The 20,206-nt window shown below is 42.7% G+C and overlaps 2 protein-coding genes across 6 annotated transcripts in view; one reads left to right on the top strand and one right to left on the bottom strand.

Moving 5' to 3' along the window:
* The window catches only part of LMBRD2 (LMBR1 domain containing 2), a 43,978-nt gene extending 34,499 nt beyond the window's left edge, over positions 1-9,479 (bottom strand). For all 5 annotated transcript variants that reach the window (XM_072824886.1, XM_072824888.1, XM_072824887.1 and 2 more), the window contains exons 1-3: positions 9,104-9,479; positions 884-1,120; positions 522-619 (exon numbers count right to left, since the gene is read on the bottom strand). In XM_072824886.1, coding sequence (XP_072680987.1) covers positions 522-619; positions 884-1,057 — 272 coding nt within the window. In that variant the 5' untranslated portion in view covers positions 1,058-1,120; positions 9,104-9,479. The remainder of the gene's footprint in view (positions 1-521; positions 620-883; positions 1,121-9,103) is intronic.
* Positions 9,480-9,564: 85 nt separating this feature from the next.
* The window catches only part of SKP2 (S-phase kinase associated protein 2), a 33,554-nt gene continuing 22,912 nt past the window's right edge, over positions 9,565-20,206 (top strand). Inside the window, exons 1-2 of the mRNA XM_072824891.1 lie at positions 9,565-9,822; positions 10,313-10,584. Coding sequence (XP_072680992.1) covers positions 9,779-9,822; positions 10,313-10,584 — 316 coding nt within the window. The 5' untranslated portion in view covers positions 9,565-9,778. The remainder of the gene's footprint in view (positions 9,823-10,312; positions 10,585-20,206) is intronic.

The following is a 20,206-nucleotide window of genomic DNA, read 5'->3' as shown; positions in this document are numbered from 1 at the left end:
AATAAAATTTTAAAAAAATAAAATCTTCTAAAGAGCAAAAATAAAAAATTAAACTATAATGATTTCAAAGGATGCACAATATGAAAGGAACATCCTACATATAGAATAAGCTCCTTACCCTTTATACAACCTTATAAATCAGGCAAAAGAGAAAATGAATGCCCCATTTTTTAGACCAGAGTAAGACTGAAAAGAAAAATAGCCATTGGAAGTCACATTCTTAGTAAGAGGCAGAACCAGGGCTAAAAATGATCAGGTCTTCACCACATTTCTCCTTAGTGTCTACTGAAAGGCTTTGGGTACCAATAAATATTTAAAATTTATTTAAGATTTAAATTTAAATAAAATACAAGGTAATTAAAAGTCTACTAGCAAAGGATAGAAGGTGGGGTAGTGGGGTGAATAGAGAACAAGGATCAATTTTTATAAATACAAAATCCTAAAGGTAAGAATTGATAATTTTAAAGCAATTTTCCTCTACCCTATTAAAATAAATAAACAAAAAAACAGGAAGCAAATACCTGGGAACTGGGGCAGCAGTTGCATATAATCCTGTGATGTTGCTATTCTCAGGAGGGCTTGAGTTTGCAGCAGCATGCTTGCACCGATTGTATATAGTCTAAATGAACACATGGTTTAAAAGTGAAAAAGTGAAAAATCAAAAGGTTACCAAGTACTTAAGGGGTACTGGAGGGTACCAACCTATCCACCAATTACCTTCCTGTCTAGGCTTTTTAATGATTAAATTCCTACAGTAAGATTTAAATACAAAATATTAAATATAACCTTATATAACTTAGCTCTCTTAAGAACTAACATATCTCAAACATGCTGTATGATTAAAATTGCCTTTTGAATTGCAAAACTCAGTTTCACCTCTTACCGTACTAACATCCAGAGGCAATATGAAGACGATAAGAAAACAGAGATACCAAGCTAGTAGTGTTCCAACAATTACGAGTCTATGCTGTTTCTTGAAGTCTCCATATCGATGAAGTAGGAATAACGCCAGAAAAAAGACAAAAACAATCTCAAGTCCCAAAGCTGCACCACTCATTATTGAATGTTCACTCTGACTAACCAAAGTCACTCATGTACAGGTCTGGGTCATATCTGTAAGCTGGAAAAGAAAAAAAAAGCAGCATTAACAAAGGAAATAGCCACTTGGAAAATTCCTAAATATTTACTAATGTATTAATAAATTCTTTAGAAAATTATTAGGCTTAACATTGAACTACAAATAAAAGGAAAAGGATAATCCCTACTCTCAAATATATATCTTATTTTTTAAGCAGATCTTTAAAAACTCACATAAATTATATCTTCAGGAAAAAGGTTATCCTAATGAAAATTGCACTTGTTCTCAAAATATTACAAAATAAGAATACTGAATGTGAATAGTTTCAATACCGTGTCATTTGGAGTTGGTTCCTTAAGTTCTAAGTCCCAACAGAAATTTTATACAAATACACTATTGACTAGATCCTAGGAAACTAGGTATTTTGTAAAATAAAGTTTTCTGAGTCATCTGTAGCCCATTACTTAAAATGTTCCAAAAGAGGGAGAGGCAGCATGAAAAAGACCATTTGAAAGTAACATTTCCTTTGTGTGAAAGTTTTATTTTTTGTGATAATCTTGTCTAACAAATTTAACAACTTGAAATTCTTATTTATTTACTGCTTCACAAAGTACAGTTAACCCTTGAACAAAGAGGTTTGAACTGTATGGGTCCACTGCTACACAGATTTTTTGATAAACAGACTACTATAAATGTATTTTCTCTTCTTTATGATTTTCTTAATAACACTTTTTTTGTAGTCTAATTATGACTGATCAGTTATAAACTTGCTATTAGCTACAAATATTTTTTTACAATGGTTGTCAATTTTTTAGCCTGATTTAGTACTTTAAAATCTTGTAGATGAATAAACAGAATTATGGATCCTTTATTCAATAATAAAGAAATGATTTGGTTATATCTCTTCCCATTTTCAGTCCATCAGTCTCCTATTCTTGCTATAAACAATTCCTACAAATGTAGCAGCTTAAAACAACACTCTTATATCATAGTTTCTGTGGGTCAGATGTCCAGGCACAACTTGGTTCAACTAAATTCTCAAGATTGAAATCAGTGTCAGCAAGTTAGCGTTCCTCTCTGGAAGACTCTGAGGAAGAATGTACTTTTAAGTTCATTTAGGCTGTTGGCAAAATTCAGTTTATGTTTATAGGCCTGAGATCTCCATTTCCTTGCAGGCTGGCATTTGCCCTTAGTTCCAGAGGCCTTTTTCCAGTCTTTGCATGTGGCCCTGTGTATCTCAAGAGTTAGCAATGGCTTGTCAAATTGTTCTCAGGCTTGGAATCTCAGATGTTCTTTACCCTCAGCTGGGAGAAAATTGCTTAAAAGGGCTCATCTGGGGATCCCTGGGTGGCGCAGCGGTTTAGCGCCTGCCTTTGGCCCAGGGCGTGATCCTGGAGACCCGGGATCGAATCCCACGTCGGGCTCCCGGTGCATGGAGCCTGCTTCTCCCTCTGCCTCTCTCTCTCTCTCTCTGTGTGACTATCATAAATAAATAAAAATTTTTTAAAAAAAGGGCTCATCTGATCTCATCAGGAAAATCTGGATAATTGAGTCAGATTTACAGGTTCCAATGATTAAGGCATAGCTATCTTTTGGGGGCGTCTATTATTCTGTTTACAACACCATCTATTTCTGTTCAAGCTGAACTCTTGTTGTTTTGTTATGACACAAGGTTAGGCCTAGAGGTCCCATTAAATTGGAGATGAAAATTGAGGTTTTCCTAATCTGAGATGAGAAAATAATAGTTTTAAAGTCTGTATCTTTGACCTTGTACCTAAATTCAAGTGAGGAATTATTTTTCGTCAGAATGATAGCATTTTCCAAGGTTCCTTATGAATTCCTAGCCTGTTTTAGTTATTTCAATTGAATAATTTTGTGTTCAAAGCTAGGGGCACCTTATTCTCTAACTCAGCTAGTTATTTGTATCTTAAATTCATAAAATCACTGTCAGTTAAAATCTAATAAAGATAAATATTAGACAACTCAGGTTTGGCTTACTGAAAAAACTCCTCACCAGGGAGCATAGCAATTTGACAATACATACCAAAAACCTTGAAAAAGGCACATATCCTTTGTCCTAGCAATTCCTCTTCAAATAACTTAAAGGAAAAACAAGATGGGAACAAAGATTTATCTATAATGTTCCTTTTCATGGCAGCATTATTTAAACAGGAAAACCTAGAAACAAATGTTTGTACGAAATAGTCCAGGAAGTCTTAAAGATGTCCTCTAGTCTCATCACTGTCCACTGCCTTTTTGAAAAAAGCAGCCAAGGGTTTCATAAATCACTAATCCTGCTAACCTGTCGACTCATGGGAGCAGGGATCTGCATGCAGGTTCCCTGCCCATGAGTCAAGGACCACATAACAGCAAAACTCCATTGCAGAAAGTGATTCAAGGAGGCCACCAGATTCCCCCAGTCTAGAAGAAAGGGGAGATCCACAGGGACACTTTAGAGATGTCAAAAGGGATGGGAGTGGGCCTAAGGGAGTATAGTATGCATAAGAAACACATGGACAAATATACATCAAAATGCTAACAGTGGTTGTCATAAAATAGTAAAGAGAGGATTGCTATATTCTTCTTTGTGCTTTTGTGTATACGTGTTTTTAATTTGAAATAATGAACATAGGCTATTTTGTAATTTCAAAATTATTTAAAAATCAATGTAGTAATACGAAAGTAAAGTACATGGCAAATAGGAAACGAGAAATTCTGCCATGGTTTGAAGTGCCTAAAGTCACAACTATTTTAAAATACGAATGTTTTGTTATACTCTGGGAAACCTGGGTTCCAAATCCTAACTCTATTTAATTGTGTAATTTTATGCAATTTAAACTGTTACATGAGGATAAATAATCATTACACAGGTTGCTATGAAGATCAAATGAAATACAAAAGTGAAACACCAAATAGGGAGTTCTAGGCACAGAGTAGATCCTCAATAAATGCTAGTTGGGAATCTCCACCTCCTCATATAATGTCCTTCTAGAAAATAACTAGTTGCTTCAAAAGTCTCAAAGCACAGGTTTACTCTAAATAGCCTCCTCTGCCACCATCTCCCCCCACCCTCCCAAATATGAATGGATACCAAATGCTTTTTGCTTCTCATTCTCTGCAGTTACCAGAGCCTGGGCCTCCCCTGATTCCTACAAAACAAAAAAAATTATCTTTGCTCCAAGAAACTGCTCCCGTTTCTTCTCTTGACAAATTGAGATTACCTCTTCAGGTCTACAAGGTAACCCAAACACTCCTTCAACTGTCTGTTGGAAAGAGATCACATTTCAGAGCCATGTCAAGAAGATGTACTAGGGGATCCCTGGGTGGCTCAGCGGTTTGGCGCCTGCCTTCGGCCCAGGACATGATCCTGGCCCAGAATCAAGTCCAGCGTTGGGCTCCCGGCATGAAGCCTGCTTCTCCCTCTGCCTGTGTCTCTGCCTCTCTCTCTCTCTCTCTATCGTGAATAAATAAATAAAATTAAAAAAAAAAGATGTACTAGATGTCATGTAGAAAGATGATACCATTTTTCTAGCACATGATCAAAACGGAGGTGGATTAGAATGGATCATTTGCTGACCTGCAACCATGTATATATAGCTGTGCAAAAATATACTCAAGGGCAAAAGAGGAAATATGCCTCTGATGGCAAAACTGGTCCTTCTAGTAATATTCCTCAAATATTAAAATACTGTGTTTAGGCTAGATGACAAAAATGAAAGAAGACCATGCAAAAATTTGGAGGCAAATCAAAATCCAGTTCCATGTGATTAGAAATTGAAAGAGAAATTTAGAGCTACCATAGGTTGGCATTAACACCGCAGCAGCAAATGTAGATTTTACTCAAAATAAAATGCCAGTACATTCATTCAAATTTTAGTGCTTGATATCCAGATATAGTCTATCTTTCAAAATATCAGTTCTGAAAATCTTTGAACACTTAAAATCCAATTTAGTCATTTACCAATTATCGAGATAATCATACAATGCCTTTCAAACGCCTTACATAATTAGCTTGTTAATGTTACTGACTTAGGGTACTACTGTTTCCCAAGTATTTTATGGCTGATAGTGTTTTTGTTGTTGTTGTTGTTGTTGTTGTTGTTGTTGTTGTTGTTGTTTTAGGCTAACCACTCTTTAAGTGGAAAATTTACAGGTAAGGTAATTTTGGAACTTGAAGCATCCCAAAGATCTTCAAAAAGAACGAGAAAGAGAAGACAAAGAAGGATAGAAGGAAAGATTTGTGGTAGCAACTCCACAAGAGATCACAGGCAAAAATTCCGTTCAAATAAAAAAAAAAAATTCTGTTCAAATCTAAGATTCTGAAACTGAATGAAAAATTTCTAGCCAGAACTCAGTGATTAATCAAACTCTGCATAATCTATGTATCTTTATTCAGAAATGTGAAATAATAAAAACTAGGAGACAATTCAAGATCTGAATAATGAAAAACTGGAAGTATCAGAACTAGATGTGAATGGTGAAAGTCAACAATTCTCTACCACCAATACAATGTTAAATCTTCAAAAAAAAAAAAAAAAACTATGTTAAATCTTCCAAATATGACCACCATTATTCCGTTTAAAGATTTCAGGTACAGGGGGAATTCAGCTTAGGATACAATAGAATACCACAAGAGAATGTAGCTCCTACTCTAAAAATACAAAATAGTTGTAATATTTTTTGAAGCCATTTTCAAAAAATGAGCTGAGTTACTAAACCAACCAGGTAAACTGAATTCCAGAGTGTGACAGGCCCTTCTGAAGACAGACAGACATGTACAAAGTGCTTAACCTTTGTTAAGACATGAGAGAGAGAGAGAGCAACCCTAAAAGCAAGTGAGAAGAAAACAACTAGAATTGTAATGGATTCTTAAAGATTTCAGGTAAAGAGATTATAAGACTTATTTTGGTAATTAAAGAATAATCCTTAGAATCTTTCTTAATAATTAAAAAAAGAAGAGCTAACATTTAGCATGAGTTTACTAGATTCCAAGCATTATGCTAGCACTTAACATACTTTATCAAATTAGACTACACAACCCAATAAGAAAGGACTATTAATATCCTTGTTGAATAGAGAAAAGGGAAGAGAGAGTAAGTGGTTTGTCCACATTCCTACAGCCAGTGAGTGGCAAAGCTGGGATTCAAACCTACTCATCCTCACTACAATTGGGATACTACACAGTCTCTTTTCGAATTCAGACATACTTTATTAACCCAATTTAAACTCTTTAAACAATTTCTTTTGGTCAGTTTTCAGAGTGAGCAAATTTAAAACATTCTATTAGTTATTCCATTACATATATCAAGATAGAATGCTAGAAAAGAAGTGTTTAATATAGAATTTAGCAAAGACTTTTAACCTTCCAGGTAAGATTGCTATTACTTAAGGGTAATATATGACTCTAATCTACATGGGGAAGCTAGGAGAGAAAACATAGACCAAATTAGAATAGGGAAAGGACCCTTCTGTTACTCCAAACTGTCCATCACAGCATTAAACTATAGAGATCTAAGGATCTAAATTAATGGAGGGAAAGGATCCTTTTGAAATTTGGCAGGTAAAAACTTCTTACTATGTAATCGTTCTTAGCCTTTTGTTCCCCACAGCTAAATAATATGAAAAAAACCCTAAAGAGTTCTTTAAGGTTTATTTTATGCTATGATAGAACTAAGCAAAAAAGTACATCACTGTTCTAGTTAAATATAATCTCTTGTCCTATTTGATTTTCAAAAACACTAATGTACTACTGGAGATTATATATATATATATATATATATATAATATTTATATAATTATATAATATATATAATATACCTCTCACTTAAAATGGGACATGGAGTGTAGTGGGTGAAGATTAAATAAATAAAATTAATCAGCAAAAAAAAATAATCCGTATCAGTAGCAGTCACAATGAATTTTTGAAAAGACCAGATAGCAATATCTATGTAGCTGATAATCTCTTCAATGAACACAGCTCCTTTTATCAAACAGACTCCCATGTACCAACGTAAACTTTTATTTACTATACAAAGAGATCGCCATGATTAGAATAATGCAGAACAAAAAAATGATTGCTATTTCAGTAAAGATTTCAGTAAGTTAAAGTATTTTTGCTACCAGGGAAAACTGTTAGTAAAATATCTATTCTAGAATTTGAAGACTGATTTTCTAAGTTGACAGGCTCTTTTTGAAGTCCTATGGAGAGTCTCCTGTCCAATTCAGATATTTCAAGTATTCTGAGAACTAGAAATGTTCCCTGGCTCCTGGAAACTACTTGTTAAATCCTGCTACCAGGGGGCACTAGGTGGCTCAGTGGTCCAGCGTCTGCCTTTGGCTCAGGGTGTGAATCTGGGATCTTGGGATGGAGTCCTCATGGGTCCTCACAGGGAGCCTGCTTCTCCCTCTGCCTATGTCTCTGCCTCTCTGTGTCTCCCATGAATAAATAAATAAAATCTTTAAAAAAAACCAATTCTGCTATCAGGATATTTCTCATCTTTTTTGAGAGGCAGAGACATAGGTAGAGGGAAAAGCAGGCTCCATACAGGGAGCTCAATGTGGGCGTCGATCCCTGCATAGCTCAACCATGGAGCCACCCAGGCGTCCCTATTCCTCATCTTTAAATGTAAAATCATCCCATTAGATCTTCCTAACTATAAGATCTACTTTACATTTAAAAACTTTGTTAATTCTCATCGTGGCATTTAAAATATTTTTTCCTTGTTTTTTTTCTCCATTAGCATATACATAACCTTCCATCCTACTGCCTTTATATATATATATATATATATATATATATATATATATATATATATAATTATGTTCTCTAATGAGTTACAATTTTAAGGGAAGGGATGTATATTTCAAACTAAGGCAACTGCTCTCTTCTTAGCCAAAGTAACATCAAAGTAACTTTATGTAAAAAAAAAATCAGAATATTGCATTTAAAAATCTTTTCCATGACATCAGTTCAATGAATCGTGAACATTCAGCCTACTTCCACCTCGTTTAAATGAAAGTCCATGTGTGAGCATATCCCTTCTGTACATCAATTCCACTTATTTTCAAGAAAAACAACAACAACAACAACAACAACAAAAACAAAACAACTAAAGGTTCGTGAATAGCTTAATCGAGAATTGGTCACTTTTCAAGCCAAGCACCAAGCACCGAGCCTGAAACCAGCACATACCTGGGCAAGAGAGGTTTAATTCCAGCAAAAAGGGAATCATTTTTAATGGTCTGTCACACTGGTTATTTATTTTTTATTATTATTTTTTTTCACACTGGTTCTTGAAGGTATTGTCGTACTGCATGCTCAAGCAATACTCTATTTTTGTGATGACTTAGCAGAGGGCTCTGCTTACTTCTGAACTTGATCAATCCTCTCCTTTTTTTTTTTTTTTAATTTTTTTTAATTGAAGGTTGGAATTTATTCCCCTCTCCCTTCCACTGTTCTCCAGGGGTCACCGTTTGTGGATTTCGCACGGTCATCCGACCTGGAATGCGGCACACTCCCTGCTCTGGCCGCCCCCAGGCTCTCCCGGGCGGCGACAGGCTCGCAGCAGCTCGCCTTTCAGACGGCGACGCCGCCGGACGTCGTCGGCGGAGCGCGAGCAGCCCAGCGGCCCCGAGCGTGGCGCTCCACGGCCCTCACAGACCTACCGACCGTCCCCTTAGCTGTTCCCAAGCTCGTCTGGGCTGCCAGGGGGCTGCGCAGCTGTCCCACCGCACACCGTGGCAACCGCCGTGTTCTCCTGCTCCCCTAAAATTAAGCCACCGCCTCTCCTTCCAACCGCGCTTTAGTTTACAAAGCGCTTCCACAAGCGTAATCTGCCCCTCACGTCAGGCGTGTTCTCGGGAGGAACCTCGGAGCCGTAGTGCCTACAGAACAGGCACCTGGTGACCCGCAGTGCTAAGGGTCACTATCTCCCAGATGGAGGAAGCAGCTTCGCGGCGGCGGCGGCGGCGGCGGGGGGGGGCGGGGGGGCGCAAGTGGGACGCCCGCGGCCCTCATCGTCTCACCTGGCCGGCGGACCGGGCTGCCGCCTCCACTCGGTGGCCGGGAACGAAGGCCCGCGGTGGCGGCGGCGGCGGCGGCTCGGGGTCTCCGAGGTCCTCTCGATCTCCGCCAGCGCCCGGCCTCAGACCGCAGACCCCACAGGGCTCACGCCCTCCCCATCAGGCCAGACAGCGTCCGCACAAGGACCGGGAACCCCGCGTCCGCCACAGCCGTCCCGGACCTGCGACCGGCGATCCGGGGCGACGGCGGTGACGACCACTAGAAAGGCCTGCAGGCTCCGGGGTAAGGAAAATCCGTCCCCAGTCAGGCGGCTGACATTTCCCAGGCAGCCGGAGCGCCGCCCACTTCCGCTTCCCCGCCTACCGCGTGGACGGCCCCGCCTCGCGGGCGCGGGGGCTTGTGGGTATCTCCGAGGCGGGTAAAGTCAGCCGAGGAAGGACGTCGCGCAGAGCCGGCGGGACTACGAGGCAAGACGGAAACTACAGTTCCCGGCAGGCAGCGGGGCGGCCGACGGCGGCGGCGGCGGCGGCGGAGGGCGAGTAGAAGAGCCCTCGCGCGCGCGGCGAGGATGGAACGTTGCTAGAGTTCGCGGGTCTCGCTGCTGGGGGTCGGAGCTGCACGCCTTGAGCCGCCGCGCGCCAAAGCGGGAATCCCGGAGGCGTGCAGTTCTGCAATTAATGCACGCGTTTAAAACTCCAGAAGCTGTGGACGCCATGCATAGGTAAACCGATTGCAAAAGGGGGCTGAGAGTGAATGAACCGCCTCAATTCTTTTAGGCCGCGAATATTGCTACGCGCTAATACTGTTGTGAATGTTGTAATTGAATCGTTGCTCAGCCCCTTCTTTGGGAAAGTGTGGGGGGCCGGATGCTTTAGTGCGGTGATCAGCGTGCGGTTTTTGCCTTCCCTTATTGAGCTTTCCTGCCGGTGTACGTTTGCCCCCCCCCCCGTCCTCCCCCCCCCGCTTGTCTGTTCCCTCCACTTTAAGACATTCTTGAGGCCTTCTCCGTGATCGTAAATCAAAAAGCCTTTTTGATTTGTTCGGTTATTTTCTTTTTTTCCTTCTTGGAAACTCGCCGCCGGCACTTTAAAAAAAAATGCAATTCTTAAAGTTTTCTGCATTGCATAACTTAGAGTTTCATGTAGGCCTATCTTTGAATTATTTACGGGTGTGTTTTTGAAAGAAACCGGGGCTGTTGTGCATTTCTGCAGGAAACACCTCCAGGAGATTCCAGACCAGAGTAGCAACGTTACCACCAGCTTCACGTGGGGATGGGATTCTAGTAAGACTTCTGAACTGCTGTCGGGCATGGGGGTCTCTGCTCTGGAGAAGGAGGAGGTGGACAGTGAGAATATCCCCCAGGAACTGCTCTCAAATCTGGGCCACCCTCAGAGCCCGCCCCGAAAACGGCTGAAAAGCAAGGGGAATGACAAGGACTTTGTCATAGTCCGCAGGCCTAAGCTAAATCGAGACAGCTTTCCAGGTAAGGTATGAGGGTAAAACTGTCGGTCACTTAAGAAGTGGACTGAACTATTTATTGCTAATCTTTGTTAAGCGATCTTTAGGATGGCACGCTTTTAAAATTGCCTACTTCTGAAGTCGATTTCCAAAGCAATGGGACAACCCTTTGTCACTGAAATCTACAGGAATCTTGGTAGGTATATATTTTCCAGGTGCACAATTGACTTTTAACCCATGTGAAATTTTAACCCAGAAGATCTTCCTGCCTCCTTCCCTTTGAAGGGAATCTGCGTGTTCAAAGGCCAGCTCAGTGCCATTGTTAAATGGGAACATAAGCAATAATCTTGTAGGATTTTTGTTATTTATATTCCGTTGCTCTGTAGCTTCAGTTGAGTTTGTTGCCATAATTGCTTTAGTTATTTGTCAAAGGACTACTAACGTGAATGTTAAACTAGGAGTAGGGCCTTATATCCCTCGGACCTCCCAAGTGGGATTTTTCTGGTTTGATCTGTCTCCATTACTGCCCACATTATCTGTTCAGTCACCCAGCCAGAAACCTGAGGGCCAGTCCCTTCCCACCATCTTCCAGCCCCCAACCAATCATTGAATGTTTCCCTCTTGTCTCCTAGATGTTTTTCATACTCTCATTATCTCTTGCCTGAATATTGGCATGGACTCATAATTCCAGTCTTATCCTCCCCTGATCCATCCCCAGAGCTAGAGTGAACTGACTCAGATGTAGAACTCACCATATCATTTCCCCAGGCTTCTCAGACATGTCATTGAGTATCTCCCAGAGTGGATCAGAATCCGAAGAGTACAAAAGCCATAGGGTAAACACAGTGCAATGACTTAGGGTTATCAGTTTTTCTTGCCAGTAAGTCATTTAAAACATTAATCCAGCAAATATTTGCTGAGCACATGCTATGTGGGAGGCATCGTTCTATGTGTTGGGGATAAGGCAGGGAACAAAACATAAGCATTCCTGCTCTCATGAAGCTTCTGTTTGAGAGGGGGGATGCAATAAACATAATAAATGTGGTGTATAATATGTTAAGAAGGTGGTAAATACTGTGGCCAAAAACAAGTAGAGAACAAGCCAAGAGGGATTGGAAGTCCTGGGGTTGGAAGATGGTTTACAACTTTAAACCTCACTAAGAGATATTAAGGGATAGCCTCACTTAGACACAAGCTTTTTAAGCAAAAGCATACAGGAGGTGTGAGGAATGTGCCACGCAAATATCTTGGAGAAGAGGGCTCTAAGCAGAGGACAAAGGCAGTGCAAAGACCCTGGTGCAAAAACATGTCATGTTTGCTCAAGGAAGAAGGAAGCCATATGCAGACTGAGCAAAAGGGAGAGCAGTGGGAGATAGGGCTAGAGGTGGTGTTGAGCAGATTTGTGATGTCATCTGTTAAAAGGACACACTGATGTGTATGGATTAAACTATAGGGGGGTCACGCATAGAAGCTTAGAGATTTGTTAAAAGGATGGATTCTGACATTAGAGTTGACAGAATCAGGAGGCTATTGAAGTCGTCTGTAGAGGAGGCGATCGGACCCTAAACAGGAATTGGGTGGGTGATAGGGGAAGAATAAGAGGCAGATTAAAAGAAATTAAGATGAAGTCTTGCAGAGCCACGGTAATAAGTATATTCCTCAGTTCTCCCACCAGACTTTCTTTGAAGAAGGGTTGGTTGGTTGCTTTAAAAAAAAAAAACAAAACTATTGTTTCTGGGTTTTGACTTTTTCACTGGAAAAGAGAACCGGCAGGTTATGATCTGGAAATCTATATCAGGAGAGGGGGTGAATTAATTAGGCAATAAAGGATTGTGGTGAAGTCAGATGGATCTGACGTTACATCCTAATTATGCTGTTTACCAGCCATGGGAAGTTATATGAACTCTCTGTGTCTTCGTTTCTCTTGTGAAATGGAATAATAATACCCACTTCATGGGTTGGTGTGAAGATTAAGTTAAAAAATGCACATGAAGCTCTTAGTATGCTGTGTGCTCATAACACAATAAATAAACCTAGTTAATTTGGTCAACAAAATTTCTGACACACATTTGGGAAGCTACTTCACTTTTTCTTTTGTCTTTAATCCAGTTAGCCTGACCTTGTTAGTGTAGTTTTTTTTTTTTTTTTTTTCTTCAGAACTTAATGTTAGGAGATCCCTGGGTGGCTCAGCGGTTTAGCGCTGCCTTCAGCCCAGGGTGTGATCCTGGAGACCCGGGATCGAGTCCCACATTGGGCTCCCTACATGGAGCCTGCTTCTCCCTTTGCCTGTGTCTCTGCCTCTCTCTCTCTGTATGTCTCTCATGAATAAATAAATAAAATCTTAAAAAAAAAAAAAAAGAATTTAATGTTATTTTTAGTATCTACAGTACAGCACTAGCCATTTGCTGCTTGACCAGCCAAATGTGGTGAAAGAAACTTTCTGCTAAGAGGGGCAGGTTTTAAGTAATTTGTCTTATGCTGGTTGCTTTTCAGTGTTGAACGTGATTCCTCTGTCCTTCCATAGTTGTACACAGAGAGAGATGTATAAATAAAAAAAAAAAATCATTTTTTAGGTAAAGCACTACGGAAGATGGAGGGATAGTTGTTGGTTTGCAGGAAGTTAGGAGTCAAGTTGGGCCCACAGCAAAAGATGGTGGCAACCGATGAGTAGTTAAGGGAATCAGTGCCTTAGGAGGCCAGAGGAAGGGAACCCCTTTTGCCAAATTGAGCCAGGTGAGGCTTCCCAGGTGCAGAAGGATTTCCAAGGTGATTACCAGTGGACATAGACAATCTTCCTCCTCCTATTTAGCAAAAGTGGAGGCTCTGAGGAAAGAGAAAGATCTGGAAATGGTCCAGTCAAGGAGTCTAGACTGTGTGTGTGTGTGTGTGTGTGTGTGTGTGTGTGTGTGTGTGTATCTGAAGTGGGAAGAGAAACAAGTTTTATGTTTGTTGCTACCCTAGAGAGAGGCAGAGAAGGAAGCTAATAGGATACATAGTATGTGCATGAAATTATACACAGTATGGATTGGTTCATCGGGGCAGAGCTGAAGAGGTGGGTTCACTGATGCAGGATGAGGACAGCTGGCGCAGAGAATTCCCAGTGGGCCTCCAGGAGCCTAGGCCTACATGTATCTGGATCATCATTCCAGGGAGTCTTGTCTGCAGTTGTCAGGACAGGTGGCTGACAGCTCTGCCAGGATTAGGGTAGCAAAGGCCACACCTGCTTTATGCAGCGATCTGATGACAGTGGCGCTAGGCTGAGAGTTTTTCCTGATTCTTCACTCAGCAGCCTCCCTGCAGGCCCCAAGCCAGACACACACATCTGGTGACTAAATCCTCATCATCTTTTCATTTTGGAAGATAAAAACTGTGGCAGAGCCTTATCAGGACAGGTCTGTTGGGCCCTCGGGGGTGAGTGTATGCAAGGAGTTGGAAGTAAGTGACCCATTAGTGAGGTTAATAATAGACACAAAGAGGACAATTGCATTCTATTCCTGATCATTAAATGCCTGTCCTGGTCCCTTTTCTTCCCACCCCCCACAAACAGGATGGCCATGAAAACACTATTGAACTAATTTGTTGATTAGCTTTTCCATGGCTGTTACACTGCTTGACATTCCAGATCCTGCAGTGGTTCTCAGACTCGAGAGTCTTAAAGTATAGTGTCTGCTGATACCCCAGAGGAATTTGTTCAAAGTGCAAAATTCCTGAGATTCTGATTTAAGAAGTCCTGTCTTGAGCCTGAGAATCTGCTTTTTAACGTCCGCAGGCAAACATTTTTCCTCCAATTTTTTTTCTTAACCAGTAATAAATGTATTTTAGGTTGCAGACCTGGGTGTGTGCCTGAAACAGAAATTTCACAAAACTATATTTCCCCTAAGATACTTCCTATCCTGTTCCATTCCATTCTTATCAAACAGTGCTGCTCAAACTAAATTGATTTCATGACTCACCAGTGAATCTTAGCCTGTAGTTCCCAAAGCTCAGCTCTGTAAAAGCCATATTTATGGGGCCCTTTGAAGCGTCTTTTCTCTGTCCTGTAGCTTCCTTTCATTTATTCATTCAACAAGTGTTTATTGAGCGTTGTAGAGATTAGGAATACGGCAGTGACCATATCAGACAAAAGACCTTGCTCTCCGATCACATATAGAGCATGTGTATTATACCTTATTCTCTAAATCACAATTTCCATGGTTTCTCTACTGCTGTTCCCACATTTCAGGGTTGAGCAAGTCTCTTACACAAAGACTGAAGGGGTCCATTGAGGACTCTGTTTTTGTCTTGCTGTGGTTTGCTTTTTTAAAAGTTTTGCCCACTTAGCCAAAACAAAACCCAAAAATACCAAGTTAGTATGGTCTAGTGTTTTTATGATTTGTGGGCAGAGGAAGGAAAACTCATCCCAGCAAAGCAGAACGTTCGTGGTTTCCCAGAAAGGAAGCATAGATTGTTAATACTTGAAACAAGCTAGCACGAGCAAACATAGAGCCCCCCACCCTTCAGCATGAAAAACAGTAAGTGTGAGCAGCAGTGCCTGCTTATTCTTCACGCATGATTTGTTTATCCATGATTAAGGAGAGGAGCAGTTTTAAGAGTCAAGGAGTTTTGCTTATGATTAAGATTTGGAATTTTAACTTGAATCTGAGTGTAGGTGATGTTCCAAGCAGTAAATAAGTAAGATGAGTCCCTGGATCGCAAAGATCTCCCGCATAGAAAACTCTCCACTAAGCCACTCTCCCCAGAGGAGTTTGAGGCCTAGGCAGCAGTGAGGTTACAGACGTGGACAGCTGGGATTGCACGTGAGGGGAGAAGTGGAAGTGACAGTGGCCAAGGATGACGACTAGCAGGTTTGTGAATCTGGCCAGTGTTCACCCTGTTCACGGCCCCAAAGACTGTTTAACTGCCTTCGTGTAGTTGAAGAGCAGCTGCTGTGGGCTTGAATAATTGTTTCCTTTGCTGTGAGGGGCCGGTGTGCAGCCTTGGAGAGTTTAGAAGAGGGGAGTGGAGGAAAGATGGCTCTGGACACTCCCATCCACTCAGGCAAACAGACCAGACCACAGAGTAGTCAGGAATCCAGGAAACAGATGGTTGATGTTTTGAGAATTAAATATGGCAAGTAAAATTAGATTAAGCATATCATAAGCCTGGATGCCAGCCACTGGAGCTGGAAGACAGATTTCTGCTCCATCTGCTTGGACAGCAGCCAATCTCAGGCTCAGGCCCTGCCAGTCAGTGTCCTGTGGTCCACTAAGGGAGCCCCGGGCACTTGGCTGCCAGCTGAGGCCAGGCATTGTCTCCGCCGTTGGTACCCAGCCTCCTGGATGGCTCTCAGCGTCTTTGTTTTACTCTCTCTCCCTGCCTGCCCTCCCTCGCCCTAATTTGAGTTCTTTTTCCGTAGCAAGCCAGGTGTAGTTCTTACCTTCCCTGACCTTGGGGAACGTCAGGTACTCAGAACAGGGGAGAGCGTAGAATGTTAGAGCCTCCTGGGGTCGGAAGGGCATCATTTGGAGTCAGACCTAGGGTTGAGTCCCCACCCTGCCACTTACCGGTTGTGAGACCTTGTCTCTTTTGTCACAGTCGCATCTCCTTCTGAAGCCCCTCCCCCACGTCAAAGACTACTCTGTACTGACCCCCGGGGACATGACCTTTGTGCCCTGGGCTTTGGTCTTCAGCCTCACGCCCTGGACACCCAACGGTGCCATGTCATTGCCTTGCGGGTACAGTGCCCTCCGCTACCCGGCCAGCCTTCAGACATCCACTCTTGCGTCTTTGTACCTGCACCTCGGCGCGTGGGGCTTTGGCGTGCTCATAGAGCAGCCCCAACTTTGCCTCCTGGCTCTGCCACCTAATAGTTGATACCAGCTTGGTGAGACCAGTTTCCTCATCGGTGAAATGGCATCCTGCTGAATATACAGGGTTGCTGCATGTAGAGTCAGTGTGCTTGAATAAATGCTTGAGACTTTTTAGGGTTTTCAGTAAACGGCAGTTTTTATTTTTTTTTAATTTTTTTAAAGATTTTATTTATTTATTCATGAGAGAGAGAGAGAAAGAGAGAGGCAGAGACACAGGCAGAGACACAGGCAGAGGGAGAAGCAGGCTCCACGCAGAGAGCCCGACGTGGGACTCAATCCCGGGACTCCAGGATCACGCCCTGGGCTGAAGGCAGGTGTTTAACCGCTGAGCCACCCAGGGATCCCCAAATGGCAGTTTTTAAATGTTAGGTTATGTATTTGTTTATTAGTTTGTTTCCAGGTGAGGCTGCTGGGCAGGGACTGTGGCTTACACCCAGCTCCCAGCACTAGCGCATTAATTAGGCACCCAGGAATGTGTGTTGAAGTGGAACTGTAGGCCAGCCTTATCATTCTGCAAATGAGGAAGCTGGCTGGTTCAAAGAGGCAGCAATCTTGACTGTCTATAGAATAAAGCCAGCATTCTTCTCTTGGGTGTCAGTCATTCCTTTGTGAAATATCAGTTGAGCATTTTCTGATACTCGTTGCCAGGCTCTCCCCTAGGCACTGGGTGTGTAAGAGTTACAGGTTAGCAAAGGTTGACCAGTCACACAAATACAAAATTAGCACATTGGCAGATTGCATGAAGGGAAAGTAAAAGGTATACTAGATCTAGCCCTATACTGATGCCTGTGGGCCGGGTATTGTGCTGTGTGCTGGGTATGCAGATCTGGATCTGGGGGCTGCAGTGGTCGGGGAAAACTCCTCTGAGGGGGTGACATTTAAGCTGAGATCTGAAGGATGAACCAGTAGGAGTTGGGACGGATGAAGATGGAAGTCGTAATACAAGGCGCTCCTCATTCTCGTGTTACCTGACTGGCGTGGCTTCCGTGCCTGGCTTCGGTGCCTGGCTTCGGTGTCTTCTGCAAACCTCTGCCTTCATCGCTGGGACTAGTTTTCCTCCTAGCATTTTAATTACCTAGCTCATCTATCTATCTATCTTTCTTTCTTTCTTTCTTTCTTTCTTTCTTTCTTTCTTTCTTTCTTTCAAGATTTTATTCATTTATTCATGAGAGACAGACACACACAGAGAGAGAGAGAGAGGCAGAGACACAGGCAGAGGGAGAAGCAGGCCCCATGTAGGGAGCCTGACGTGGGACTTGATCCCGGGTCTCCAGGATCAGGCCCTGGACCGAAGGCAGACGCCAAAGCATTGAGCACCCAGAGATCCCCCTTGTTCTCATTGTTTCTGATGCCTAATGTGTGCCCAACAAAATAAGCACAAGGTGCGTTAATTCATTTCTCCAGCCCTGCCCTTCACTACAAGCGTCCCTAATTTCTTTTCCCACCATTTTGAGTGGACACATGGCCCCCCGTCCATAGTCCCTTGAAGCTGAGCACTCTTTTAAATACCGAAGACTTAGGCAGCCCGGGTGGCTCAGCGGTTTAGTGCTGCCTTCAGCCCAGGGCCTGATCCTGGGGACCCAGGATCGAGTCCCACATCGGGCTCCCTTCATGGAGCCTGTTTCTCCCTCTGCCTGTGTCTCTGCCTCTCTATCTCTCTCTCTCTGTCTCTCATGAATGAATAAAAAAATCTTTAAAAAAAAAAAATACTGAAGGCTTTCTCCTGCATGCATATGGGACTGCCTGACACCTCTCTCTGGGCAGGCATGTGGGGAGTTAACATTCCTGCCCTGCTCCCTGATGTCCTCACCCAGTGACTGACAGTTGTTGGTGGGTTAATACCCCACCACCCGTGCCCTTAGCTGGGACAGCTCTGAGGCAGGTGCTGTGGCGTCTCCTGAAGTCCTCAGCAGACTTGAACTCTACTTGGTCATGGTGATAACCTGCTTATTCAAATACCCCAAGTCAGCTTCCTTCCCTTCCATGTCTCTTCACTCTCCCATACTTCCTGGGATTACTTACCCAATAAACTATTTGAATTCAAGTCCTCTGGATCTGCTTCTGGAGATCCTAAACTTAGAGTGCTCTTTGGGGCTCTTGGGAAGTCACACTACATAGCCCTTGTCCCAACCCTGTTAAAACCTAGTGTGTTTTCAAAGAGGTGAAGATTCCAAGCAGCACTGAAAAGAAGAGATCCCCACAAAAGGCGAAGGCGCAGATTTAATGACGAGAGGAGAGAAATAGAGTGAAGAAGGAGAAGGGAAGTTTGACTCTGCTGCTTGGTCTCTTCCCTTACATTGTTTAGTCTTCACAGGGAAAAACTTGGCAAAATAAATCCCTTTATTCCCATTCTCTGCAGATAAGAAACCGAGCCCGAGGAATTGGGTGACTTGCCCAAGCTTCACAGCCTTGGGGCACCCGCAGCCATCGAAGCTGTGGCTGTTTCCCGCAGTTCTCACTGGGAGAGGCCAAGCACCTGGTGTCCCGATGGGCTTATGGATCATAGTGCAGTCTCAGCATACTAGACTCAAAATAACTGTGTCATCTTTTGCCAAATCAAATGCTAGAATCTGATCTACAGGGGCAAGAGGCAGCAGAGGTCAGGGAGTTAAGAATTAATGGAAGGAAAACTCAAGAAAAACATATCTATCAACTTTTTCCCAGTTTGGGAAGCAGGGCAGGAGCCCTGTTTGAGAACCTCTGTCCTCCACGCTGACCTTGGAGGAGCCTTGTTGTGGTGATGGAGGGTTGTTGCCACACTGACATGCTTCAGGGTCGTCTCTGGCTGCCTCCCCAGCTCCTGGTCCAGGGTCAGCATGGGGGATCTGCCTTCACCTGTTTACCCCTGGTTTCAGGGCTACAGTGATTCATTTTGTCCTCCAGAGAGCAGGGCATTCATTGAGCAGCTGTGTATCTCCTCATTTTTCAATAGAGGCCATTTCTTCCAGGAGGCTTCCCTGATCACTGCTTTACCATCGAACCCTGCACAACACCGCACCATGAACCCTCTTGCAGCCCATTATGATACTTTACTGAAACATCCTGTTTGTGTCTCAGACTCTGAGCTGGCCACCCCTTATTCATCTTTGTAGAACAGACACCTGCATATACTACATGTTCAATAAAAACATGCATGGATGAACGTATCAGACATTGTGCTAGTTCCTGGAAATACAAAGATTATTAATAGAAAAATCATATTTTTGTTCTCAAGAACTCAGGGCCCCAGCAAAGGCAGAGGCTAAACAGATGAGTAAGTCAATAATACAACTGTGGTTTAAAAAAAGGTGACCTACTCTTGGTGATGTCATGGGAAGCCTTCCATAGGCACTGGGGCTTTAACAGCAACTTGATTTTAAATTAATAGCAGTGAGGGGCAGGCACAGTGTGTACAGGGCCATTGAGATGTGGCACAGAATGACTCATTCTGAGAATTACAAGTAGGTCCAAATGGCTGGAACATATTTCTAGATAATGAACCTAGAAAAGTGAGTGGGGGCCCTGCCATGGAAGCTTTGAATTTCATGCCAAGTACTTTGGACTTCAGGCTGCATGTTTGGGGAGCACTCCTGAAAGGTTCTGATTGAGGGAAGGACATGATTGTTTTAGAAAGATTGCCCAAGAGTACCACCCAGAGGCAGCAAGTGCTACGTTTTTCACCCTCCTCAAGGCTTTTCTCCATCATGTTCTCCACAGAGCCTGGTTCAGTGTACCTGTGCAGCGAATACTGACTCAAGCTTTTAGCTGGGAAGGGACAGTGTGTTATAATCAGGGTTCCCCAGAGACGTAGAACAAGTA

This window comes from Canis lupus, chromosome 4 (genome assembly GCF_048164855.1).
Source record: "Canis lupus baileyi chromosome 4, mCanLup2.hap1, whole genome shotgun sequence".
Taxonomy (NCBI): domain Eukaryota; kingdom Metazoa; phylum Chordata; class Mammalia; order Carnivora; family Canidae; genus Canis; species Canis lupus.
This window is presented reverse-complemented; position numbering and strand designations above follow the sequence as displayed.